At 45.3% G+C, this 25,144-nt stretch overlaps 1 protein-coding gene across 1 annotated transcript in view; it reads right to left on the bottom strand.

Annotated features, from left to right (window-relative positions):
- LOC126458507 (clavesin-1-like) overlaps window positions 1-25,144 on the bottom strand; it is a 217,519-nt gene that overhangs the window by 83,608 nt on the left and 108,767 nt on the right. The window contains exon 3 of the mRNA XM_050095601.1: window positions 22,203-22,297. Coding sequence (XP_049951558.1) covers window positions 22,203-22,297 — 95 coding nt within the window. The remainder of the gene's footprint in view (window positions 1-22,202; window positions 22,298-25,144) is intronic.

Here is a 25,144-nt window from a genome sequence, read left to right as displayed (position 1 = left end):
AATTGGTCTGATAGTCCATATGTTCTTACTTTGTTCATTAAACGACTGTGGGGAACTGTATCGAACGCCTTGCGGAAGTCAAGAAACACGGCATCTACCTGTGAACCCGTGTCTATGGCCCTCTGAGTCTCGTGGACGAATTGCGCTAGCTGGGTTTCACCCGATCGTCTTTTTCGAAACCCATGCTGATTCCTACAGAGTAGATTTCTAGTCTCCAGAAAAGTCATTATACTCGAACATAATATGCGTTCCAAAATTCTACAACTGATCGACGTTAGAGATATAGGTCTATAGTTCTGCACATCTGTTCGACGTCCCTTCTTGAAAACGGGGATGACCTGTGCCATTTTCCAATCCTTTGGAACGCTACGCTCTTCTAGAGACCTACGGTACACCGCTGCAAGAAGGGGGCAAGTTCTTCGCGTACTCTGTGTAAAATCGAACTGGTATCCCATCAGGTCCAGCGGCCTTTCCTCTTTTGAGCGATTTTAATTGTTTTCCATCCCTCTGTCATCTATTTCGATATCTACCATTTCGTCATCTGTGCGACAATCTAGAGAAGGAACTACAGTGCCGTCTTCCTCTGTGAAACAGCTTTGGAAAAAGGCATTTAGTATTTCGACCTTTAGTCTGTCATCTCTGTTTCAGTACCATTTTGGTCACAGAGTGTCTGGACATTTTGTTTTGATCCACCTACCGCTTTGACATAAGACGAAAATTTCTTACGATTTTCTGCCAAGTCAGTAGATAGAACTTTGTTTTCGAGTTCACTGAACGCCTCTCGCGTAGCCCTCACTGAATGCAGTGATAGAGGCAGAACGACGGTAACGTATCTATATCTTGATGTTATGGCTACTCTGCAATTCACAATTAAATGCCGGGCAAAGGCTTCTTCGAACCACCTGCAAGCTATTGATCTATTGTTCAACTTTCGAAAAGTGTGTCGGAAAACGGAACGCTTAAGTCTTTCCATGTAAGCTCTGATTTCTCGTATTTTATTATAATGATCGTTTCTTGCTATGTAGATCGGTGCCAACGAAGTATTTTCGCATTCTGAGGAGAACGTTGTGACTGAAATTTCCTGAGAATATCCTAACGCAACGGAAAAGACTTTCGTTTTATGAGTGCCGCCTAATTTCACTTATCATATGGGTGGCACACTCACTCCTGTTGCGCGATAATACAAAACGAACTGCACTTCTTCGAACATTTTCGATGTCCTCCGTCAATCCCGTCTGGTAAAAATCCCATACAGCACAGTAATACGCTGGAAGAGGACGGAAAAGCGTAGTGTAGGCAGTCTCTTTAGTAGATCTGTTGCGCTTTGTTCTGCAAACGAAACTTCGTCTTTGATTTGCCTTCCCCACAACATCGTTCCCTTTTAAGTTCTTCACAATTATAATCCCTTTGGTGAAAATTTCGGAAAACCGTGTCTAGTAATTCTTCTTTAGCGGCACTGCCTTTAGTAACATTACCATTGCTACCACGCAGTGAAGGTATTGTTTGTGTCTTTCTGTTGGTGAACTTATACATACGACCAGAACCTCTTTGGATTTTCTGCCTGATTTAGAGACATCTGATCTGTTTCCGCAGTGACTGCAACCACACCAAAGTACTGTAAAGTTTCTTTCGTCCGTACTTGGGAGCTCGCGTAGCGCCGTGCGGAAACACACTCGCGGCCACGGCTAGAATCCACGCACTCTTGGCGATGTGCGTCGCATGAGCAAAATTTAACGTACTGCTCCGTGGAGTTAATGGGAGAAGATTACTGGTGGACCCGGCTTAATCGTCTGCACCATTACACCACACAAGCAGTTTTAAATGGGGTCGCGACTCTTGCTTTGTCCCGAGAGACAGGGTTAAACTTCTCGTTACTTCGAAGTTAATAATTAGAGGGCCTGTAGCACTCTAGCTACTTTTGGAAAGATACCGAGATAGGACAAACTGAATGGATCATTTACACCGTTAACAGTTCACACATCGCCGTAAACTGAGAACAGCACAACAGGAACGCAGTTCAGAGTTAGTAGGGAAACAACCATATAGAAACAGCACTTCCATGGATTGTGACCGGAGCTTACGTGACTGGCTTACAGGTCGAGTAACTTCCCGAGACGGCTGCTGTGTTACAGTATCTTTGGCAAAGGAACTAAGAGGTGCATTCAAATTGTAACATCTTCGACTTTCCTTTTCAGGACTCGAAACAGAAACTGGTTGTTTTGAAAAGAGATACGAGCTGGTTGTAAATGTGTGGCAGAGGTGGCAGCACTGTACGACACAGAGGTCTCTGGCGGCAGCTGCGAGATTTTTTTTCTTTTTTCTTTATTGATTTTCAATCCCCCCCCCCCCGCCCCGAAGGGGTCGGGGTGGCAGCAGCTTAGTACGCTGCTCTACAGCCTACAGAAGAAGAAAGAAACAAGAAAAACAGGCGATAAAATGGTGACTTAAAGTGTAAAATGGCGTAAAAATGCGAAAAGTTAAAACAGAAAGTAAAAGGGGTTGGCAATGTTGATGACATACACAGGAATCAGACAAGTAACATAGTAGACACACAATTAAAAAACATGGCGACAGTCTGGTTGCTGTTCGCAAGAGGTAAAAAATCACACCCAGCGACAGTATGATGGCTGTTCGCTACACTTCCCAAAAGACACAACAAAGAACACTCACTGTAAAACACTGCACAAAAATGGCGGCACAAATATGACACTCCCGAGCCAAAGGCAGATGGGGGGGGGGGGGGGGGACCTGGAGGAGGGGAAAAACAAGGAGGGAGGAGAGGAAAAAACGAAAATGGGGGGGAACCAAGAAGGGAGAGGACTCATAAAGGGGGGGGAGGGGCAGGGCAGACGCGAGAGGGAATGAGAAGAGGCAGAGGAGGGAAATGCAAAAAGGACTCGAGGGAGAGAAGGGGGCAGAGAGAGGGGAGTTGGGAAAAAAGAGGAGGGAAAGGGGGGGGGGGGGAGAGGGAGCCTGGGAAAAGGACAGAGGAAAGGAGGGGGAGTGAGGATCAGAATTGATAGGAGGGATAAATGGAGGGAGAGAGGGCATCATCCGGGAGGGGGAGTTGATGGAAGCCACCTTGGGAAAGGAGATGAAGGGTGTGGAGATGGAGGGCATGGGGGACATAACAGTGAAGACGTGGCACGGGGTGGGGATGGGAGAGGAGAGGAGCAACCAGGGGGTGAGGGGGATCAAGGCGGCGGGAGGTGTAGAAGATGCAGATATGTTTGAGGAATAGGAGCAGATGGGGGAAAGGAATGAGGTCATAGAGGATCCGCGTGGGGGACGGGAGGCGTATACAGAAGGCGAGGCGGAGTGCATGATGCTCAAGGATCTGGAGGGACTTATAGAATTTGGGGGGGGGGGCAGATATCCAGGCGGGACTGGCATAACAGAGGATGGGACGGATTAAGGATTTGTAGGTGTGGAGGGTGGTAGAGGGGTGCAACCCCCATGTCCGGCCAGAGAGGAGTTTGAAGAGTCGGAGGTGGTTGTGGGCTTTGGATTGGATGGAGCGGAGATGAGGGATCCAGGTGAGGTGACGGTCAATGGCGAGGCCAAGCTAGGTGAGGGTGGGGGTGAGGCGAACAGGACGGGCGCAGACAGTAAGGGAGAAATCCAGGAGCCGGAAGGAGCGAGTGGTACGACCTACGATGATTGCCTGGGTCTTGGAAGGATTGATTTTCTGGAGCCACTGGTTACACCATGCAGCAAAGAGGTCAAGGTGATTCTGGAGAAGGCGTTGGGACCGTTGGAGGGTAGGAGCGAGGGCGAGGAATGCGGTGTCATCAGCATATTGCAAGACGTGTACTGGAGAGGGGGGGGGGGGTTGGGGCATATCTGCCGTATACGGAGGTAGAAGAGAGGGGAGAGGACAGAGCCCTGGGGCACACCTGCAGAGGGGTAGAAGGTGTGGGAATTGGCATTGTGGACAGTAACATAGCAGGGGCGGTGGGACAGGAAGGAGGCCATCAGACGGATGTAGTTGATAGGAAGGCGTAGGTTTGGAGTTTAAACAGGAGAACGGGATGCCAGACACGGTCGTAGGCCTTTTCGAGGTCAAGGGAGACAAAAATGGCGGAGCGACGGGAGTTAAGCTGGAGGGAGAGGAGATGAGTGAGGCGGAGGAGTTGGTCATCGGCAGAGAAGGAAGGTCGAAAGCCACATTGGGTGTTGAGGAGGAGGTGGTTTTGGCGGAGGTGGTGACGGATGCGCCAGGAAAGAATGGATTCCAAGAGCTTGGGCAGCGGCGAGAATAAGAACTGTTTCTTTATACCTAAAATAGTGACATTTTAGTTACAAGAACAGTGGATAATCCATGGTTTTCTCCGTTTGCGTGGTGTGCCACTGACTGAAATTCGTAAATGAGAGATGTAGTGACGGAGTCATGGATACGTCTGATGTGGGCTTACATTCGTGGGTGCAACAGTTTGAAAAAGGGAGCACGTCGTGTGAGAACAAACCAAGACAATCTTGGTTCCGCACGAACCGATCTGACGTCGAGATAGAGCGAATGGAGAAAGTTGTTCTTGAAGATTGCCGAATGAGTGTGGAACACGTCGCTCCCCACGAGAACAGCACAACAGGAACACAGTTCAGAGTCAATAGGGAAAGAACCATATAGAAACAGTACGCTCATTTGGGCACGAAAACAAATGGAATTTATTGGCCTGAATTAACCCGTCACTTTTAGCGTATTAACACCTCCTTCAGCTTGCTAGTGGCTTCACACACTGCTCTAATCTGTGTATCCTTTACTGAAGAGGTACTAGCTCACTAGTCCACAACGCTTTCCGTGAAAGACGATTAAGTACCTAAGCACAGTTCTCGTCCCGCTCCGCGAAAACGCTTCGTGTTCTCTTTCTGCTGTACTGCAGCAAGTAACCCGGTTATTCACGAAGGATCAGCTACTCTAGCCTTCAGGAATTCACTACGAGAACACCAGCTCCGCCACCAAGGGCACACCACCCTGTTTCCACACCCTACGAGGGCTACTAACCGACTTCTCGATCTCATGAGCTCCAAGCAGAACGGCGTCTTTTCACTGGCCATTTGCTACTACCGCTAATAGTGCTTGCGTATCATGCGGCTTCCTGGTAGCACTTAATACAACACCTCCAATATTTTTTCTCACGTGCTAATCACATGAAAACAAACTTGGGTCACTTCTGTACCTAATCCCCCTCCAGCCGTACAGATCTTTCACAACGTAGAAGTCGTGATTCCCTCATCGCTGCGAACGCTTTTTAGTAGTCTGGTTTGACCACTGGAAAATCGCTGACACAATAGTATGGGAAGGGAGACTGCCTTTCATTGTTGGAGACAGCCAAAAGTCGCTGGGAGCCAGATCAGGTGAGTAGGAAGCATGAGAAACCTTTTCAAAGCTGTTGTCACGAAGAAACTGCAACGTTCCACATGGAGGACACTTCGTATCTTCAGGTATCCCCACAGGATTACGTGCACAGATATCACGGAAATGTCAGCGCTGGGAGCGATGTGTTCCACACTCATTCGGCAATCTTCAAGAACAACTTTCTCCACTCGCTCTATCTCGTCGTCAGACCGGTTGTGCGAAGCCAAGATTGTCTTGGTTTGTTCTCACACGACGTGCTGCCTTTCTTAAACTGTTGCATCCACGAATGTAGGCCTACATCAGACGTACCCATGACTCCGTCACTACATCTCTCATTTACGAATTTCAATCAGTGTCACACCACGCAAACGGAGAAAAGCATGGATTATCCACTGTTCTTGTAACTAAAATGTCACTATTTTAGGTGTAAAGAAACAGTTCTTACTCTCGCCGCTGCCGCGAGATATCTCTGTGTCGTGTAGTGCTGTCACCTCTGCCACGCATTTACAACGAGCGCATATCTGTTTTCAAAACAACGAGTTTCTGTTTCGAGTTCTGGAAACAAAAGTCGAAGATGTTACACTCTGAATGCACCTCTTAGTTCCAGAATGAAATTTTCCCTCTGCAGCGGAGTGTGCGCTGATATGAAACTGCCTGGCAGATTGAAACTGTGAGCCGGACCGAGACTCGAACTCGGGACCTTTGCCTTTCGCGGGCAAGTGCTCTACCAACTGAGCTACCCAAGCACGACTCACGCGCCGTCCTCACAGCTTTAATTCCGCCAGTATCTCGCCTCCTACCTTCCAAACTTCGCGAAGTTCTCCTGCGAAACTTCCAGGTTCAAATGGTTCAAATGGCTCTGAGCACTATGGAACTTAACATCTATGGTCATCAGTCCGCTAGAACTTAGAACTAGTTAAACCTAACTAACCCAAGGACAGCGCACAACACCCAGTCATCACGAGGCACAGAAAATTCCTCACCCCGCCGGGAATCGAACCCGGGAACCCGGGCGCGGGAAGCGAGAACGCTACCGCACGACCACGAGCTGCGGACGAAACTTGCAGGAGTAACACTACTGGAAGAAAGAATATTGCGGAGACATGGCTTAGCCACAGCCTGGGGGATGTTTCCAGAATGAGATTTTCACTCTGCAGCGGAGTGTGCGCTGATATGAAACTTCCTGGCAGATTAAAACTGTGTGCCCGACCGAGACTCGAACTCGGGACCTTCGCCTTTCCCGGGCAAGTGCTCTACCATCTGAGCTACCGAAGCACGACTCACGGCCGGTACTGACAGCTTTACTTCTGCCAGTACCTCGTCTCCTACCTCCCAAACTTTACAGAAGCTCTCCTGCGAACCTTGCAGAACTAGCACTCCTGAAAGAAAGGATATTGCGGAGACATGGCTTAGCCACAGCCTGGGGGATGTTTCCAGAATGAGATTTTCACTCTGCAGCGGAATGTGCGCTGATATGAAACTTCCTGGCAGATTAAAACTGTGTGCCGGACCGAGACTAACTTTTGTGAAGTTTGGAAGGTAGGAGACGAGGTACTGGCGGAAGTAAAGCTGTGAGGACGGGTCGTGAGTCGTGCTTGGGTAGCTCAGCTGGTAGAGCACTTGCCGGCGAAAGGCAAAGGGCCCGAGTTCGACTCTCGGCCCGGCACACAGTTTTAATCTGCCAGGAAGTTGGCCTACAGCCACAGGAAGAGCACAAAGGTACGGCCAGAAAATATTTACAGAGCTTTTGTATCTGAGAGTTGTCACAGTATTTTGTCTTTTGCGTTTGTACGTATTTTTGATTGCACGTAACAGACCTTTTTGCGTTTGTGAAGATAGTTTCACAAAAACAAAGGGAAAATCGAATGAATCAATTACAAAATTTACTTTTTTGTTAACGAGGCACTGGAGACTGCGGCTCGCTTGTACCAAAGTATTCAGAAAATGTCAACAAGTTCCGATATTTTGTCAGTGGAGTTCGGAGTCACCCCGTAGATGCACAGCTCGGGCGCCAACCCATGCATTCAGGTGGCGCACGTACTGTAATTTTCCGCTTATGCAAGGCGTCCAGCGCGAAACAAATTGCTCGCATAAAAAGTTAGAAACTGATACTTCCGGAAGGGAGACAGAGAGAAAGTGTGGAGGAGGCTCGCCTCTGAAGTCGGTCCTGAGGCTGCGGAGTGTGGACGGAAGTAGGAGGAAGCGAACGGCCAGCGGAGAAAGCAGTCGCGCAACTCGCGGAGGGCGTGTGGAACCTGCTTGCGTCGCCGACAGCAGTTCGGCGCACAGCGCACGGGTCGCTACACCCGCTGACCCCTCCACAACGGCGCAGAGATACGAAGGTCACTGTCCCATCTGTCACAATGCGCGGTTCGGGCATCCGCTACGCCATCTCGTGTGCCGAGTAGAGATGGGTCGAACTCGTTCATTCCCGTGAACTACTTCATTCATTTCACTCTTTGCCGTGAAGCGTTCAAATGAAGTAGTTCATTCATGAAGTACGAAAGCCTGGCGAAGTTGCCCAGTTCGCCGCTCAGCCGCGGCTACGCTCGCTTCGCCTCGCTCGTACAATGAAGCTTCGTAATACTTCATAATTTTACCAGCAGATGGCCGAACTATGCAGTAACGTGCACGCAACGTTTTAAGCTCTTACAGCGTCTGAGTTAAATAGAGCATGGTCGAAGGGGACAAAGGAAAAATACACAGAGAAGCCTGTCACATATAAAGAAGGTATATTGTATTTAATCTTGCTCGACATTTTCTCATGAAGCGCCCAAAAAAGTCTTTATCTGGCAAATGAAACATTATTTGTTGTATTCATGGACTGAAAACTAGGGCTACCAACGAAATGCAGTCCAATTGTATGTTCCTTTTAAAATTTAATCCAAAATAGAATGAGAATGTTTACCACTGTCACAAAGTCTATGTACCTACGTTAAGTAATTATTCAGAAGTTTTCCTGTAGATTTTATTTTTGTTGAGAATAATAACCCTCCTTCGAAACGTAAACTGTCACCTGTAGTCATTGGTACGATTTCAGGTAAAATCCCTTTTTCAGTGTTATTAAGAAACCTTTTATTTTCATGTTGGCTGTGCGTGCTCATACAGCCAGCCTCTTCGTTTGTATCTTTAATATTCATTTGTCTGCAAGCGCTGCCAACGGTAGGCTACCCGTAGACGCTAAGTATAACTGCACAAATAGTCACGGTTAATGATGTCAGCACTGCAGAAAGCAAACTGACGCTGCTTTCCCCTCGCCCCTCACCAACCCAACTCCACAAACACCGCGCGATTCGTCGACAGGCAATAGAGGGAGGACTGAAGTGAAGGGAGGATGAGTGACGTAGCGCAGATGTAGTGGGAGAGGGAGAGGAGAAGAGAGTGAGTGAACTAGAAAAAAGTGAGGAGTGTGCTATCTCTGAAGAGTTTGAAGTACCAGTTTATTGAAATTGAGTGGTTAGTTCACACTTCACTGGAGTGAAGCGTTCATTTGAACGATTCATTCACGAGCTCCCCAGAGCTCCCCACCACTAGTGCCGAGCTCTTGCACGCGTGACACGTAGCTTGTATCCCAGGTGTACTGTATTACGATGAGGATTCTGCTTCACTGCCAGGAAAGGGTAAAACCATCAGCAATGACGGCCGAAGATTTCCGGCACCGTCTTACTGCCAACGACCGCATCAAAGAGGACAAAGGAGCTAACAGAGGTTCAGGGCATCCTTTAGCACCTGCGGAGAAAAACTGACCGTAAAAGGCGGAATAATAAGCAATGATCAACGACATGAAGATGCATAACCGCAATGGAAACAATTGAGGTACATATTCCAGAATGAGATTTTCACTCTGCAGCGGAGTGTGCGCTGATATGAAACTTCCTGGCAGATTAAAACTGTGTGCCGGACCGAGACTCGAACTCGGGACCTTTGCCTTTCGCGGGCAAGTGCTCTAGCGTATTGTGTATCCGCAGAGCATGTGGCCTGCAATTGGAAAGTGTCATTATGATTTTTTGTTGGTGAAACATTCCAGATTAGTCCCCCATTCGGATCTCTGGGGGGGGGGGGGGGTTGTCAGGGGGAGGTGACAATGAGGGAAAAACTGAATAACCGGTAACAGGATAATGGTCTACGAATCACAACGTGGAAAGCCAGAAGTCAATCTGGTATAGAAGCTAAAAAATCTGAAAGGCAGATGCAAAGGTTCAGTCTAGATATAGTGGGAGTCAGTGAAGTGAAAAAGGGAACAGGATAAGGATTTCTCGTCAGATCAGTATAGGGTAATATCAACAGCAGCAGAAAATGGTATAATGGGAGCAGGATTCGTGATCAAAAGGAAAATGGGGCAGAGAGTGTTATTATGGACAGTATAGTGATAGTGCTGTTATTAGATTCGGCTGCAAACCGACGCCAACAACAGCGGTTCAGATATACATGTCGACGTCACAAGCAGAAAGTGAACGGATAGAGAAAGTATATAACGGGTAGTTCAGTAAAATTTAATAGTCCTGGGGACTGGAACGCGGTTATAGGCGAAGGAGTAGAGGAAAGGGTTACAGGAGAATATGAGCTCGGTAGTGGGAATAAGAGAGGAGAGAAAGGTTCAGTTCTCCAATATATTTCAGCTAGTAACAGCAAATACAGTGTTCCAAAATCACAAGAGGACGACGTATAATGTGAAACAAACTGGACACACATTAAGTTTACAGATGAGTCAGTCCCACTGAGGCAGAGATTCAGACATCAAACTGCGCACTGAAAGGCGTGAGCACGAACAGATATAGATTCACATCACAATTTAGTAACGAAGAGTAGACCTAAGATTAACACATTAGTCTGGAAGAATCAACGTGGAACTGAATTAGATACTGTATCACTGAGGAATTATGATGTGTTTCAAGCTGCCTAAGGCAGTAAATACTATGATATTCGTTATCACAGCAAGCAGTTCAGCTGAAGAGGAGTGGATATCTCTTACGAGGGCATCTTAGAAGTTGGAAAGAGGTATTTATGCCTAAGGAATATAACTGAAAAAAAGAAAAAAAACCTTTGGGTGCCAGAAAAAATACTTCAATTCATCGGTTGAATGAAATAAGAACATGCTAAAGAGAATAGTAGAATACAGCAGTGCAAGACACTTAGGAATGAAATAAACAGAAAGTGTAGGAGTTCCAAGGGGAAATGACTGCAGGAAAAATGTGCAGAAATCTGAAAAGAAATGATTGTCGGAAGGACAGATTCAGGACACAGGAAAGTCTTAACAGTCTTTCTCTGAAATTAAAAGCGAATGCGTCACATTAAGAATGCAGTAAGGTTTTCACTGTTAAACGCAGAGAAATAGCATATAGGTGGAAAGTACACTGCCTCTACGAAGGGGAAGAACTGTCTGATGACGTGATAGATGAGGGAATGGGAGCCAATGTGGAAGAGATGGGGGGATCCAGTATTAGATGGTTCAAATGGCTCTGAGCACTATGGAACTTAACATCTGAGGTCACCAGTCCCCTAGAACTTAGAACTACTTAAACCTAAGTAACCTAAGGACATCACACTCATCTATGCCGGAGGCAGGATTCGAACCTGCGACCGCAGCGGTCGCGCGGTTCCAGACTGAAGCGTCTGGAACCGCTCGGTCACAACGGCCACTGCCGCACGGCTTGTACTGAGTACGGCCGCTGCATTGGAATCTGACCTTGACGCCGAAGTAGTATCCTGGAACAAAACGCTTCTATACGCCACGATTTCTCGGCTGTTTAATTCCGACGGATGCTAATTGACGATTCTGCATGTTAGACCAGCCATAACACGACGTTCTCAAAAATTTTACTAATTTGAAAATAAGATCACATAAATGGATTACAATTTTGTTTAAAATTTCCTGTCTTTCCCCACTCAGACATCAAATGGGTCATGTTTGTCAATGAGGTAACCACATACTTCGCAGAACAACTAACATGCTTGGAACAGCTGTCACACGCATTGCAGGGTTATATCACCTCTTTTTGAGCAGCACCCGGTAACTGCATGACTCAGCACACCGAGGGCAATCTAGACTTGCAACAGTTACAGGGCGGCAGTGGGTGTAGGCGCGATTTAATAGCGGGCCTGTTCGTCGATCTCCGGCATTTTTATGACTAATTAGGACAAGGAAGTAAGACTGCTGTTTTTCAGAAGTGACATTTGTACAGCTATCTCTGCTGTCTGGAACCAATTAGCTTAATTTTTATTCTGAAGAACATATTCGCCAATTAAACTTTTACTGAAAAACCGAAGACGAAGATCGAGCGGGAGAGAGCAGGGGCGGATGCACTGGGGACATATTTTGGAGGGCTGTAATTCAGCTCCACATCCGGCCACGCAGATTTAGTTTCTCTAGGATTTACCCTAAAACCGCTTAAGGCAAATATCAGCATGGTTCCTTTGTAAACAGGGTCAATTCCCTTTTCCATCCAACCCCAGAATCCGTGCTTATGCTTCGTCCCCGATGATCCGATCGTCGACGGGACATTAAACCCAGTTCATCCTCCTTTTCGAAGACCTAGAGAGAAACCAATATAGCTTATGTGCTACGTAAGTACTTTTAGCGTCTATTTTGCATTAGTGATCATTACACTGAATAGCTCGCTACATAACTGTTGAAAGTTGCGGTCGGATTAAAACTGTGTGCCGGACCGAAACTCGAACTCGCGACTTTTGCCTTTTCCGGGCAAGTGCTCTACCGAGTTCTAGTTTCAGTCCGGCACACACTTTTAATCCGCCGGGCGAGGTGGCGCAGTGGTTAGCACACTGGACTCGCATTGGGGAGGACGACGGTTCAATCCCGCGTCCGGCCATCCTGAATTAGGTTTTCCGTCATTTCCCTAAATCGATCCAGGCAAATGCCGACTTCCTTTCCCGTCCTTCCCTAATTCGATGAGACCTATGACCTCGCTGTTTGGTCTCTTCCCACAAACAACCCAACCCAACCCCAACCCAGTTTCGTTCAAATGGCTCTGAGCACTATGGGACTTAACTTCTGAGGTAATCAGTCCCCTAGAACTTAGAACTACTTAAACCTAACTAACCTAAGGACAGCACACACATCCATGCCCGAGGCAGGATTCGAACCTGCGACCGTAGCGGTCACGCGGTTCCAGACTGTAGCGCCTAGAACCGCACGGCCACCCCGGCCTGTCCCAGTTTCGTATCAGCGCACACACTGCTGCAGTGTGAAAATTTCTTTCTGGAAACGTAACGGTTAATTCCACGTAGGATGTCAGAAGGATGAAAGACTGAATGAATTTGTTTCATACTACCATTTTGGATTACTATATTGTTACGAACGGTCATCGATATCATCATGTAAATGTTTATGGGCATTAAGAGATGGTTTTATTTTACTGGCTCTTATGTGTTATGTAAATGTGAAGTAACAAATTAACAACTACGAATACATTTTCGAAACAGGGAGTTCGAACGAGGCTGAATGATTGGTCTTCACCAAACTGGTTTGTTATATCCGACATTTCAGCTAGCACAGACCATGTTGGAGAATGAGATGAGAGACTAATGCCTACTTTTGCAATTTCCAAGTAATAACTAGACTGCATTGGTCCCGAAAGTGAGAGTCGGCGAAATTTAAACTGCGTTGGATGTCATAATAACGCTGTGTCCGTGTTGGAAGTTTACGGAGTATCAGTACTCAGATAGCACGTATTGACAACAGTGAACAGTACTTCAAAAGATTCTGTGTGGGAGAGGAAGACAGAAAACTGGAATCACAATGTGAGCACACCACAAAATGACTATCTTGCCCGCACGGTCATACCTCACTCTACAGTTTCTACAGTGCTGGTGCGACCCTGTAATACCTTAATAGGTATAGACCTTAACCGTGCACATTCAGGGGTTGATCCCAATTTTATGCACGATCAGGCGCTGGAAACTGTGCGTTGCGCTTACAGCACTATCCGCGGCTGAGAAGAAAGCGCGCGACAGTAATGTGACCGCGAGTCGAGTGGCATGGTCTGAACACGATAGTAGGTGCTGTTGTAAAAACATTTTCATGAATGCTACTACTTGAAAATTGTGACTGACTAACAGTTTTGACTGACGTAAATATATCAGATTGTGCTAAGTCTTCAGTGCGCCAATACTTCCGAAAAGATGTCGGTCAAATCCTCCAGTTACATGTATAGGTACCACTAACTGCAGCATCAACAGTTTATTAAGACTGGTGCTGTGTAGGCAACTACATAAATTATTTTTTTTTGCTACGATAAATGTTTCGTTTTAGTCTGTTCAAAATAGCCAATGGTAGGATTTTCTCGTCCATTTATTTTATTTAATGTGGATGATACCTGCATTCACGTTTCACTAGAATATTCCGTTTCAGCTCTGGTGCTGTAAATAAAAAGTGAATGACACACAACAAGGCGGACGTTACAGCCTACTGGTAAAGCAATATCTTTCAGGAGACCAATAACACAAATAGGTCTATGGACAGTCGCGGGGCGGAGAAGAGAGCGATAGGAGGGACATGCTCCTCCGGGCCCCTTATTACCCCTTGCAGTCAACCGCATCAGCTGCCCACCGTACCCGCTGTCTTGACTCCAGCCAGACTGAAGCAGTGCTACCGTCGCACTGCTATTTATGGGCGAGTATGACTTCCGGTGCGCACTATGCCCACTGATACATCTTCGCAGAAAATCCGTTTTTCAAAGCTCCGCACTGTTATTCCTTGAAACCCGCGTTCATTCTGTGTGTTGCAACTCTGATAAATGAGATGGTCGCCAAGATCTTAATAAACTGAAGGGCTTTCTTCAACTGAAGCCCTCCCCATTTATTGGGTTTTCTGGCGTGTATGTTTCCATAAAATATTTAATTGCGTTGTCCTAGAATCTTTACATTTGTAGCACGATTATGTCTCCTTGCAATTCATTTCACGATTATACTCTAAGCAGTGCTCGGTGACAAAGTTTTCTTCATTGTCTTAGTCCCGTGTGGCATTGATCTTTCTGCACATCTCCTCAACTGTTCTAACATTCTGCCTCACTTAGGACAGGCCACACTCGCGTCGAGTGCGGTACACGCCAAGCTTTCGGAGACCTACACCGACTTTCATATTTTAAACGGAGAATAAAATACATATAGTGCCACGTTACTACATAATTAGTCTACAGTTTACACTAAGGTATTTGATACATCGTGTATAACACCAGTTTCAGACCACTTCTCAACCGTTACACTCTAGTAGCCTGTGAGAAAAGGGAATACACAATTCCGTGCGATCTGTTGTTTCTCTTATCACGATCCTAATTTCTCCCTATGTAGATGGGAGCCACCCAAATATTTTGGCATTAGGAAGACAAAGTTCGTGATCGAAATTTCTTGAAAAAGCTAGTAGCAATGAAAACTGCCTTTTTTTTGCGAATGCCACCCCAAGTTGTTTATCGCCGGCCGCTGTGGCCGAGCGGTTCTAGGTGCTTCAGTCGGAACCGCGCTGCAGCTACGGTCGCAGACTCGAATCCTGCCTCGGGCGTGGATGTGTGTGATGTTCTTAGGTTAGTTAGGTTTAAGTAGTTCTAAGTCTAGGGGACTGATGACCTCAGATGTCAAGTCCCACTGTGCTCAGAGCCATTTGAACAATTCTTTTTGTTTATCACATTCTTGACACTTTCTCCTAGTGATAACGTAAAACGAGCTGCACTTCTCTGTATTTTTCGACATCCTCCGTCAATCCTATCCGGTACAGAAATACTCCAGAAGACGACGGACAAGCGTAGCGTAGGCAGTCTTTTCTAAGTAATTTTTTAATTCGTTGTGTTGTTCTGATGACTTTACTTTTGACGGTCAACTACAGCATCATCTGTAAACAACACAGAGAGCTACTCAGATTGTCTCCTAAATCGTATATACAGGATGATTAGGAACAGTCTGTAGAGCTTTTAAGCTTGTTGTAGGGGACGTTGTGATGAGAAATAATTTTTAAGAAAAAAATTGGATACTTTGCCCTTTTTCCGAGTTATTTAGCGTTGAAGTTAGCCAATCAGGTTGTTACGAGCGCTATTTCAAGCACTTTCAAGCGTTAAAATGTGGTCTCTCTCTCCGTCCGAACAGGACTTGGAAGGCCCAACGCTACCGACGGCCACCGTGTCGTCCTCAGCCCATAGGCGTCACTGGATGCGGATGTGGAGGGGCATGTGGTCAGCGCACCGCTCTCCTGGCCGTATGTCGGTTTACGAGACCGGAGCCGCTACTTCTCAGTCAAGTAGCTCTTCAGTTTGCCTCACAAGGGCTGAGTGCTCCCCGCTTGCCAAAGCGCTGGGCAGACCGGATGGTCACCCATCCGATTGCTAGCTCAGCCCGACAGCGCTTAACTTCGGTGATCTGACGGGAACCTGTGTTACCACTGTGGCAAGGACGCTGGCCGTTAAAATGCGGTAATGCACAGAAATCTATGGATCCCTGAGTTACCACATGTTCAAATGCCCATTTCCAGTTAAAAATGTGCCGTTTTCTAAAGTGTCAGTTTTAAGCTAGATGTACGTAAACCACGTTTGTTCGGTTTGAAGAAATTTAACTAAAGAACACGTTTGGCAACACTGTCTCTGGCAGGCAGCCTAAATTTCTTAAATTTATTTAACTTCAATGTTAAGTAATTCAAACCGCTTAACGCACGAAGCTTGTTTCGGAATAGTTGCTTCCCAGCACAGCCTCCCCTACAACACCCTAAAGGTTTTCGGACTGTTTCTGACTACCTTGTATAGATTAACAACTTCATAGACATATACCGATCTTTGTGAAGGTTGGGCCAGCATGAGGCAGATAAGTTATCCTTGTCTTTTTCTTTCTCGGTCTTATCCTCTTCGTTGGTCGTCGTTTATTTAGACTGCAACGCCAGTTCAGTTTACCGATCTGAGAACCTATTTCTTCGTAACACTATCCTTGTTTTAATTTTGTAGTCTGTATAAGACTGTATGAAAGCATCCGAGCTTTATGGCGCGCTGAGTCTGTAACATGGAATTGTTTGTGACGGGATCCTGTCAGTTATGTAAACAGCAGTCTGACACTAAAAATACGTCACTGTTTGTGAAATATTCACTATCGCTCGAGGTCTCCAGCACCACTTACACTATATTTTGGAACGAATGCAGCTACACTAGTTAAAACTGTAATGTAGGAGATGAGCTCCGTCATTGAAGTCTGAAGCATTTTGTCCCTGTCCATCTGTCATCCACTCACCCATCCACACTGTACATAATACAGGGTGTCCAGCCAAGGAGACCGTGATTATTGTCAAAGATGTTACAATTTTATACAGAAGTTGTGCAGAAGTTTCGAAATAGTTCGAAAAGCTAATAGACGGCGCTGTACTCTGTGCACTTTTTACAGTATCAGCGTGAATAATTAAACTTGTCCTCTGCAAGCAATCTTTGCTGTCTCATCGCAGTCTTTTCGACAAGTCCATCACTCGCAGAACAGAGGTGGAGCAAACGAACAACGAAATTTGCCATTACAACCTGTAGTGTCTCAATGGAAATTTAAGTTCGTCCAGCATGGTGGGATGGTTCCGGTAGAGAGTGTCTTTTGATGTGCCCCCACAAAAAAATGAGCACAAGAAATCGAATCAAGTGAATACGCAGCCCGATCCATCCCTGCGCCAGTGAATTTGCAATAATCCGACGCAGTGACTCTATTCTCGAAGTAGGCCTATTCATCAAGAACACAACACACCTGTTCTCTGCGACGTGGTCTGGGCCCATCCTTCATGAATCACTCCGTGGCTGGTCGGTCTTCTGATGTTAGCTGTTTTGAGACAAAATGTTCCAAAATTACAACGCAACGTTCACCAGCAATCGCTTCTCCCTTGAAAAAGGGGCTAATAATGCGTCTGCTGCATCAAGAAACCCAAAGAGTAACTGTCGGAGAATACAGTGGTTTCGCTTCACACAAATGCGTGTTTTTTGGAACTCCAAAATCATCAGTTTTGTTTCCTCACGACTATTCAGGTGGGAGAGTGCTACATCTATGAATCAGATACAGCCAATATCAAATCCATCACTATTAACCATTGCGATAATCTGGGTCGCAATGTCAGCCCTCTGTCGTACAGCTCGTATACGTGTGGTCTGGTGGCTTTGGATTGAAACAAGTGTAGCCTCTTTCTCACCATTTTCTGCGTCCTGGAGCGCTTCAAATCAGCCTCTGCTGCTGTTCCGACAGATTTCCTTGGCTTTTGCTCAATGATTCCAGAAACTGTGTAGACATTTTCAGGAGTAGCTACGGTTTGCCTGGGGTCAACATTCCACGCTAGATCTGTGGTGTCACCGCCAGACACCACACTTGCTAGGTGGTAGCTTTAAATCGGCCGCGGTCCATTAGTACATGTCGGACCCGCGTGTCGCCAATTTCAGTGATAGCAGACCGAGCGCCACCACACGGCATGTCTAGAGAGACGTACTAGCACTCGCCCCAGTTGTACGGACGACGTAGCTAGCGATGCACACTGACGAAGCCTCGCTCATTTGCAGAGCAGATAGTTAGAATAGCCTTCAGCTAAGTCAATGGCTACAACCTAGCAAGGCGCCATTAGCCTTACATAGCTTGTATCTAAAGAGTCTCACTTGTAGCGCCACAATCTCCAGATGTACAACAAGGATGGATTAAAGTTAAGTATTCCAGAAGCTACGTACTTTTCTTTGTAGCATTCATTACGTATCCTGTTTCAGACCTCACGCCATCCTTTGTGAGCTTATAGCGTGCATTGCGGTCTCCTCAAACCACACTGTGTCGGCACTTCTGTCGACACATCAAGATCACCAACCACGCTGCCTGTCCGTTGGAATTTACCATTCAGCTTGCTAATGTTTTTCGCATCCTGGCCTTTTGGAATATTAAATAGAATTTGAAAATTGGTCTTGTTGCTGTAGGACTGTGTTCTAACCTGTGGGATTCCAGTACCCGAGGGACACCTTATTCAATGATACGTTAACCTTATCTCACGTTTCAACGGTGAAATTGCCGAGTTTCAGCAGCGGCGCACTGTCTATAGGCGCTACGTATTGCGATTCTAGCACGATCTGTTAGCAACTTCTCGAACTATTTCGCAACTTTTGTATAAAATTCTTAAAGCGTTCACAATCAACGTACCGTTTGACGCACTCGTCTATCAATATTAGTTTCCGAGATACTTAATTTTGAAATCAGGGACTCCCTCGCTGGACACCCTGTACGTAAAACTCATTTTCCACACGTTCTGGCACTCGACAAAAAAATTGTAACATGAATACTGGAACAACATATTAAAAAATACTGTAACCATATGAATACATTATCCACACGTTCTGGCACTCGACAAAAAAATTGTAACATGAATACTGGAACAACATATTAAAAAATACTGTAACCATATGAATATTTCTACAACCAGTTTTCAAGTATTAATGTCAGTAGTTATTGTTTCATCGCAAAATGGTTTATTGGTATAATGCAGAAAAGCTCCGATGAAAAAAAATAGTAACCGCGTTTATATAAATGAAGGCGCAGTGTTGACATCAGTGTGAAACCAAATTTCAAACATAGCATTTTCAATATAATCACAACAAAAGGACTGCTGACTGCACAAGGAAGGACGGTAACAATTAACCACAAACAATGAGGAAAAATCAACTGTCTCCGTCGTGATTTTACAGTTCAACCGAAAGATATTCCGCTGCAAAACTTGTCTAATAAAGCAGCTCAGTTCCTGATGCGCTCCTCAAATAGAAATTCCAGTTACTGGGAAAGCCTGTGTTAGTGCAAAGGACGTACCACGCAAGTAAAAACGTGGCTCATTTCTTCTAATAGAATTGAGCGTAGCGGACGTGCCCGCTCATTACGTGGAAAATGGAAAATACCAACAGGCTATGGGTGTGAAGGACAACCGTCACAAAGCCGAGGACTGCGTCATGAAGGTTAAGCAGAGAATTAAAACGATGTACGACTGCAGCTTAGATGTCTGTGTGTGAACGCGAATAATAAAAATCTTTCTTGTGAGAAAAGGCGACCCTAACTGCCAGAGTAGCACATTAGCATCAGGAAAGAACATAAATCTTGACCTTTCAGTTCCACAAGTCAACATGACTTCTGTGATTCTGTTCTTTGTGTGACTGCTTCATTTTCCCTTATGTAAAGGAAAATATAAGTATTTCCTTTTACACAGAAGACATTGCTTTGTATGTTGTTTTCGGTTTATTTACTGAATGTTTTGGAAGTTTGTATTCCATATTCTCAAAGAACAAGGTTTAGAGAACAAAACCACTGCAATTATTGGCGAAACACTGAACAGAAAAAAATGTAAGGTAAAGGTCAGGGGAGATATTTCGGAACATTTTGAAATCAATACAGGAGTGAAACAAGATTATGGACTCTCTTCATTACTTTCCAAATGTGTTTTAGGAGACGTAATCCAAGAGTGACGAAACTAAAATTATGCTTAAAACTGACGAAACAATCGAATCAGCAACAACCGATATTAAGATAAACTGCCTAGCTTTCGCAGAGACCTAACGATTCTACGCCAGGACTTTCACTCAGCACGAGATAATATTCAAATAAAAGCAGAAAAAGCAATTCTCAAAATATCATTAAGAAATTACATGTCTGGCAATAATCTGGCTGTCTTACGCCTAACAATATGCACTCCGTCTTCAGGCCACAAGTGGCCCATCGGGACCATCCGACCGCCGTGTCATCCTCAGTTGAGGATGCGGGGCGTGTGGTCAGCACACCGCTCTCATGGTCTTTATGATGGTTTTCTTTGATCGGAGCCGCTAATATTCGGTCGAGTAGCTCCACAATTAGCATCACGAGGCTGAGTGCACCCCGAAAAATGGCAACGACGCATGGCGGCTGGATGGTCACCCATCCAAGTGCCGGCCACGCCCGACAACGCTTAACTTCCGTGATCTCACGGAAACCGGTGTATCCACTGCGGCAAGGCCGTTGCCACGCCTAACAATATAATCCGTCAAAACTGAGAGAGGACCTCACTTCAAATCATTTTAGGAGTAACCATACAGGAGACTTGCCTAGGAAAGATTGATCGTGAATTTCGTCACCACAAAATGGAAACAGTTTTTAGAAATGCAAACAGATATCTGCAACAAGAAAATTCATCTTAAAACACACAAAACAAACACTACGGCACAGCAACGAAATCAGAGTTTCTTTATGGGGCTGGAAACTCGTTCTAAACTTGGAGACATTGAAGAAATTTAAGTCCAAACTAAAGACAATACGAATGTACAAAGAGCAAATACAGAAAGAGAAAAGTACTCCATCGTTTTTTCGGATGTGAAAAAATCCATTCCGGGCAGTGATATTTTGCGGAAATCTGTAGTAAAACTGAAACAGTAAAATGGATCGGTGCAGTAAAGGAAGATAAGGATGATGAAGCGCATTCATAGAGAATGAAAGTAATATAGGCACAAAGAAAAGCTAGAACAGAACTCTGAAAATGACCCTGTTGTACATCGGAGGCTCGAAAACGTGAATAATAATAATAATAATAATAGATCACATCACAAGCGGATGTACAATACTAGTAAATACAGAATACACCAGAAGACATGACAATGTAGCAAAAATAATACATCAACAACTTGCCATACAACATAAACTAATAAAACAACACGTTCCCACATACAAGTATGCACCACAAAATGTACTGGAGAATGATGAATAAAAATTATACTGGAACAGAACCATTATAACAGATAAAACAACACCACATAACAAACCTGACATCATACTCACCAATAAAAAGAAGAAATTAAAACAACTAATCGAAATATCCATACCCAATACAACAAATATACAGAAGAAAACAGGAGAAAAACTTGAAAAATACATCCAACTGGCTGAGGAAGTCAAGGACATGTGGCATCAGGATAAAGTTGACATTATACCAATTATACTATCAACTACAGGAGTTATATCACACAATATCCATCAGTACATCAACGCAATACAGCTACATCCAAACGTATATATACAACTACAGAAATCCGTAATTATTGATACATGTTCAATGGCCCGAAAGTTCCTAAATGCAATGTAACATATACCGTACAATTAAAAGGAAGTCACGCTTGATCAAGGTCCGCGTCACTTTCCATTTTTAACCAGACATAACGTCTGAGAAAGGAAAGAAATGATAATAGTAATAAGAATAATATTAGTAATAGGTGTTATTTGTGTTGGTAATTTCTCTTATCACCTTTACAGGGACACAAGTCCAGGCAGAAATATAGAATGATACTTCATATTTTTTAGCATGTACAGTTCCTTGTCTGACGTAACACAGAGCCTTAATGCCCTAATGTAGTGAGGCTAAATGAAATAAATAAATAAGTAAATAAATCACATGTAGAATGTTATTCAAAGATGGCGACAGGAAACAGGAATTTTGAACGTGCACAAAAGCTGAAGAAAAGGCTGATTTTTGCATCAAATGACGCAAAAAAAAAACAAATGTGTGTGAAATCTTATGGGACTTAACTGCTAAGGTCATCAGTCCCTAAGCTTACACACTACTTAACCTAAGTTATCCTAAGGACAAACACACACACCCATGCCCGAGGGAGGACTCGAACCTCCGCCGGGACCAGCCGCACAGTCCATGACTGCAGCGCCTGAGACCGCTCGGCTAATCCCGCGCGGCTCAAATGACGCAAATCAACATTGCGTTCTAATACGTAACTGGTTCTCTTGCGCAGTCTGCAGTTGAAGAATTAAACGAGGATAATTACAATCACACAGCACAGGCGCACAATGTAGGGAAACAGCAACAGAGCCCCAGTATGACACCAGAGGCTGCCGCAGTACTCACCAGCTTGTGCGCGCGCTCCACGTGGAAACAGCGTGCCCTGAGGAAGCGCAGCAGGAACAAGTCGTCCGTGCGGTGTGGTTCCACCTCCCCGCGCTCTGAAACACCGAGCCGCCGCGTCATAAAAACCGCCCGCAGCTGCACTCAAGCTACTGACGTCATACCTTATTTACATACAGTTACTACGTTTTGGTTACAGACGTTTCAAGGAGGTAAGCTTCGCTTCAGTGTCGCTTTTTGATTCTGCTGTTGTGTAATAGATAAAAACGTTACCCGGGTGGAGAAGTCTGGTGCCCGATACTATAGGCGTACATATTGGTTGTCATTAGCCGACCTACAACGAGACTTCTGAAAATACAATGACAAAAATATACTGGGTTGGTGCGTAAGTTCGGAGCGTTTTTGGCAAGGTTTAATAAATACAAAAGATGCACGTAACAGATAATTTAGTCGTCATTAATATATTTTTCTTCACTTTACAGTCTTCCTGAACGTGAAGAGTCACTGAAGTCAAAGCGCCGGCTGGTGTGACCGAGCGGTTGTAGGCGCTTCAGTCTGGAACCGCGCGACCGCTAAGGTCTCAGGTTCGAATCCTGCCTCGGGCATGGATGTATGCGCTGTCCTTAGGTTAGTTAGGTTTAAGTAGTTCTGAATTCTAGGGGACTGATGACCTCAGATGTTAAGTCCCATAGTGCTCAGAGTCATTTGAACCATTTTGAACTAAAGTCAAAGCGATCCTCTTTAAAACGAGGTAACTATTTTCTTGTCGTGCTCTGTCCATTGGCGTTATCCCCATACACGGGGCAAATGTCCCTGGGTTGCTTCCGCTGCCGTCAGCCCCTGTTTTGAACTCAGACAGAAGAACATGTAGGAAACGTTCGAATTTGTACACTTGGCACTTCATTTTCTAGCTTCCACAGTTCCATTCACTATATCCAAATGACAATATGAATGATCAATTCTGAACCAGAAATAAAAAAATGACAATCGATAAATGAACACTTATCTCTCGGAATACCATCTCGCGTCGCGTAAGACGTAACACCCCGTTTATTCCGGGGGAGATTGCACGTATCGGCTTGCGGTTTTCGGCGAATCATAGCAGACTGTGGGGCACATACGTTGGTACATGATGCACCATAATCACAACGTTTATATTGTCCTAGATAATGAGTCAAGTACATGTTTTTTAAATGGGACGCTATACTTTTTTTACCATCATTCGAACGCTCTGGAAAAGACGCGTATAGTGATGTAACGCACGTTGCTATTGTGATTCAAACTTTTCCTAAAAGAGGGCGGATGAAGATTTACCGACGTAGCGTAGGCCGTGCATGCTGCACAGAGCACGGCAACTCAGCCCATGGGTCGCGCGAGGCGTGTTTACAGTCTGCAGCCGCTTTCGACCGCCTCGACCTCCAATCGTACAGTATTTCCCAGCGTCTTTTAAGCGAAGTTTGAATTACAATAGCAACATGCGTTACATCATTATACGCGTCTTTTCCAGAGCGTTCGAATGATGGTAAAAGAAGTATAGCGTCCCATTTAAAAAACATGTACTTGCCTCATTATCTCGGTCAATATAAACGTTGTGATTATTGTGCATGTACCGAAGTATGTGCCACATAGTCGGCTATGGTTCGCCGAACACCGCTTGTCGATACGCGCAGTCGCCCCCGGAATAATGGGGGTGTTACTTCTTAAGCGACTCATCCTGTATATAAAATTAAAAAAAAGAATGCTACGAACTTACGGAGCAATCTAATATTATGCTCAGGTCGCTAGGAGCCTGAACACTCCAACATACATGTGCCCGCTACATTTACTGTTACCAGTCACACATTACAAATACTTCTAACACAACTTTAGGTAAGTAGGCCCTACTGCAAGTATGAGCGTGTTTAGTACGATAGTCGTAACAAAATATATATCTCACAGTAAGATAGTGCACAACAATCTCACAACTCTCAATGGCATGTAAATGGATGTTCGAACATCTGTAGCAGTTACCAAGACGGCATACGATTCCACCTGTAAGTCACCTGCATTCCGCCGCCCTCCACTAGAAATGGAGGCCGCCAAACCTACGTGACAAGTGAGCTGTACAATGTCTACGTGTTAGAGTAGATGGGACATTCTGCTAAACAAACACTTCTTGAGAAGCGCCAGCCAATCACGCGTTTGACACGCTCCATCCTGTCCGTGGTACTACTTCTGTCGCTCAGCCAGCTATTTCTCTTATATACTTTAGTTACCGGTGTATGATTAATGGCTCTAAAATGGTTCAAATGGCTCTGAGCACTATGGGACTCAACTGCTGAGGTCATTAGTCCCCTAGAACTTAGAACTAGTTAAACCTAACTAACCTAAGGACATCACAAACATCCATGCCCGAGGCAGGATGCGAACCTGCGACCGTAGCGGTCTTGCGGTTCCAGACTGCAGCGCCTTTAACCGCACGGCCACTTCGGCCGGCTTATGATTAATGTCTTTTCCGTTTTCTCAGACAGTATTTGGCGCTCAGACTCGGTTAGCCACCCCCAGGAGCACCTGTAGCTGTCCTCGCTGCTGAGTGATGCACATTCGCGCTGATGTTCTGGTCTCCTGATGGCAACTTCCGTCGCACCGGCACTGTGCGTGTGGTTTTTGTCCTGTAAGCGGTGACGCTCTCTCGCATCGGCCACCATACGCAACGCACATAGAAACCAACGAAACGACTACCGAGTTCGTTGTAGATTCAGTTTATGTTCAATAGTTGCGTGGGTGGCTTGCATCATTTAAAATGTTAAAACCGTCACCCCAATGGAGGTGTTAGATTTCACAAAAAATTTACATGTGTTGAAGTGTCAGATTTGGCGTAGTAGAACACCATCATGTTACTAAAAAACAACCGAATACATTTTCTTTGACAATACTGTGAAACGGGTGGTTTCTTTGTGTCAATG

This window comes from Schistocerca serialis, chromosome 2 (assembly GCF_023864345.2).
Source record: "Schistocerca serialis cubense isolate TAMUIC-IGC-003099 chromosome 2, iqSchSeri2.2, whole genome shotgun sequence".
Classification (NCBI taxonomy): domain Eukaryota; kingdom Metazoa; phylum Arthropoda; class Insecta; order Orthoptera; family Acrididae; genus Schistocerca; species Schistocerca serialis.
This window is presented reverse-complemented; position numbering and strand designations above follow the sequence as displayed.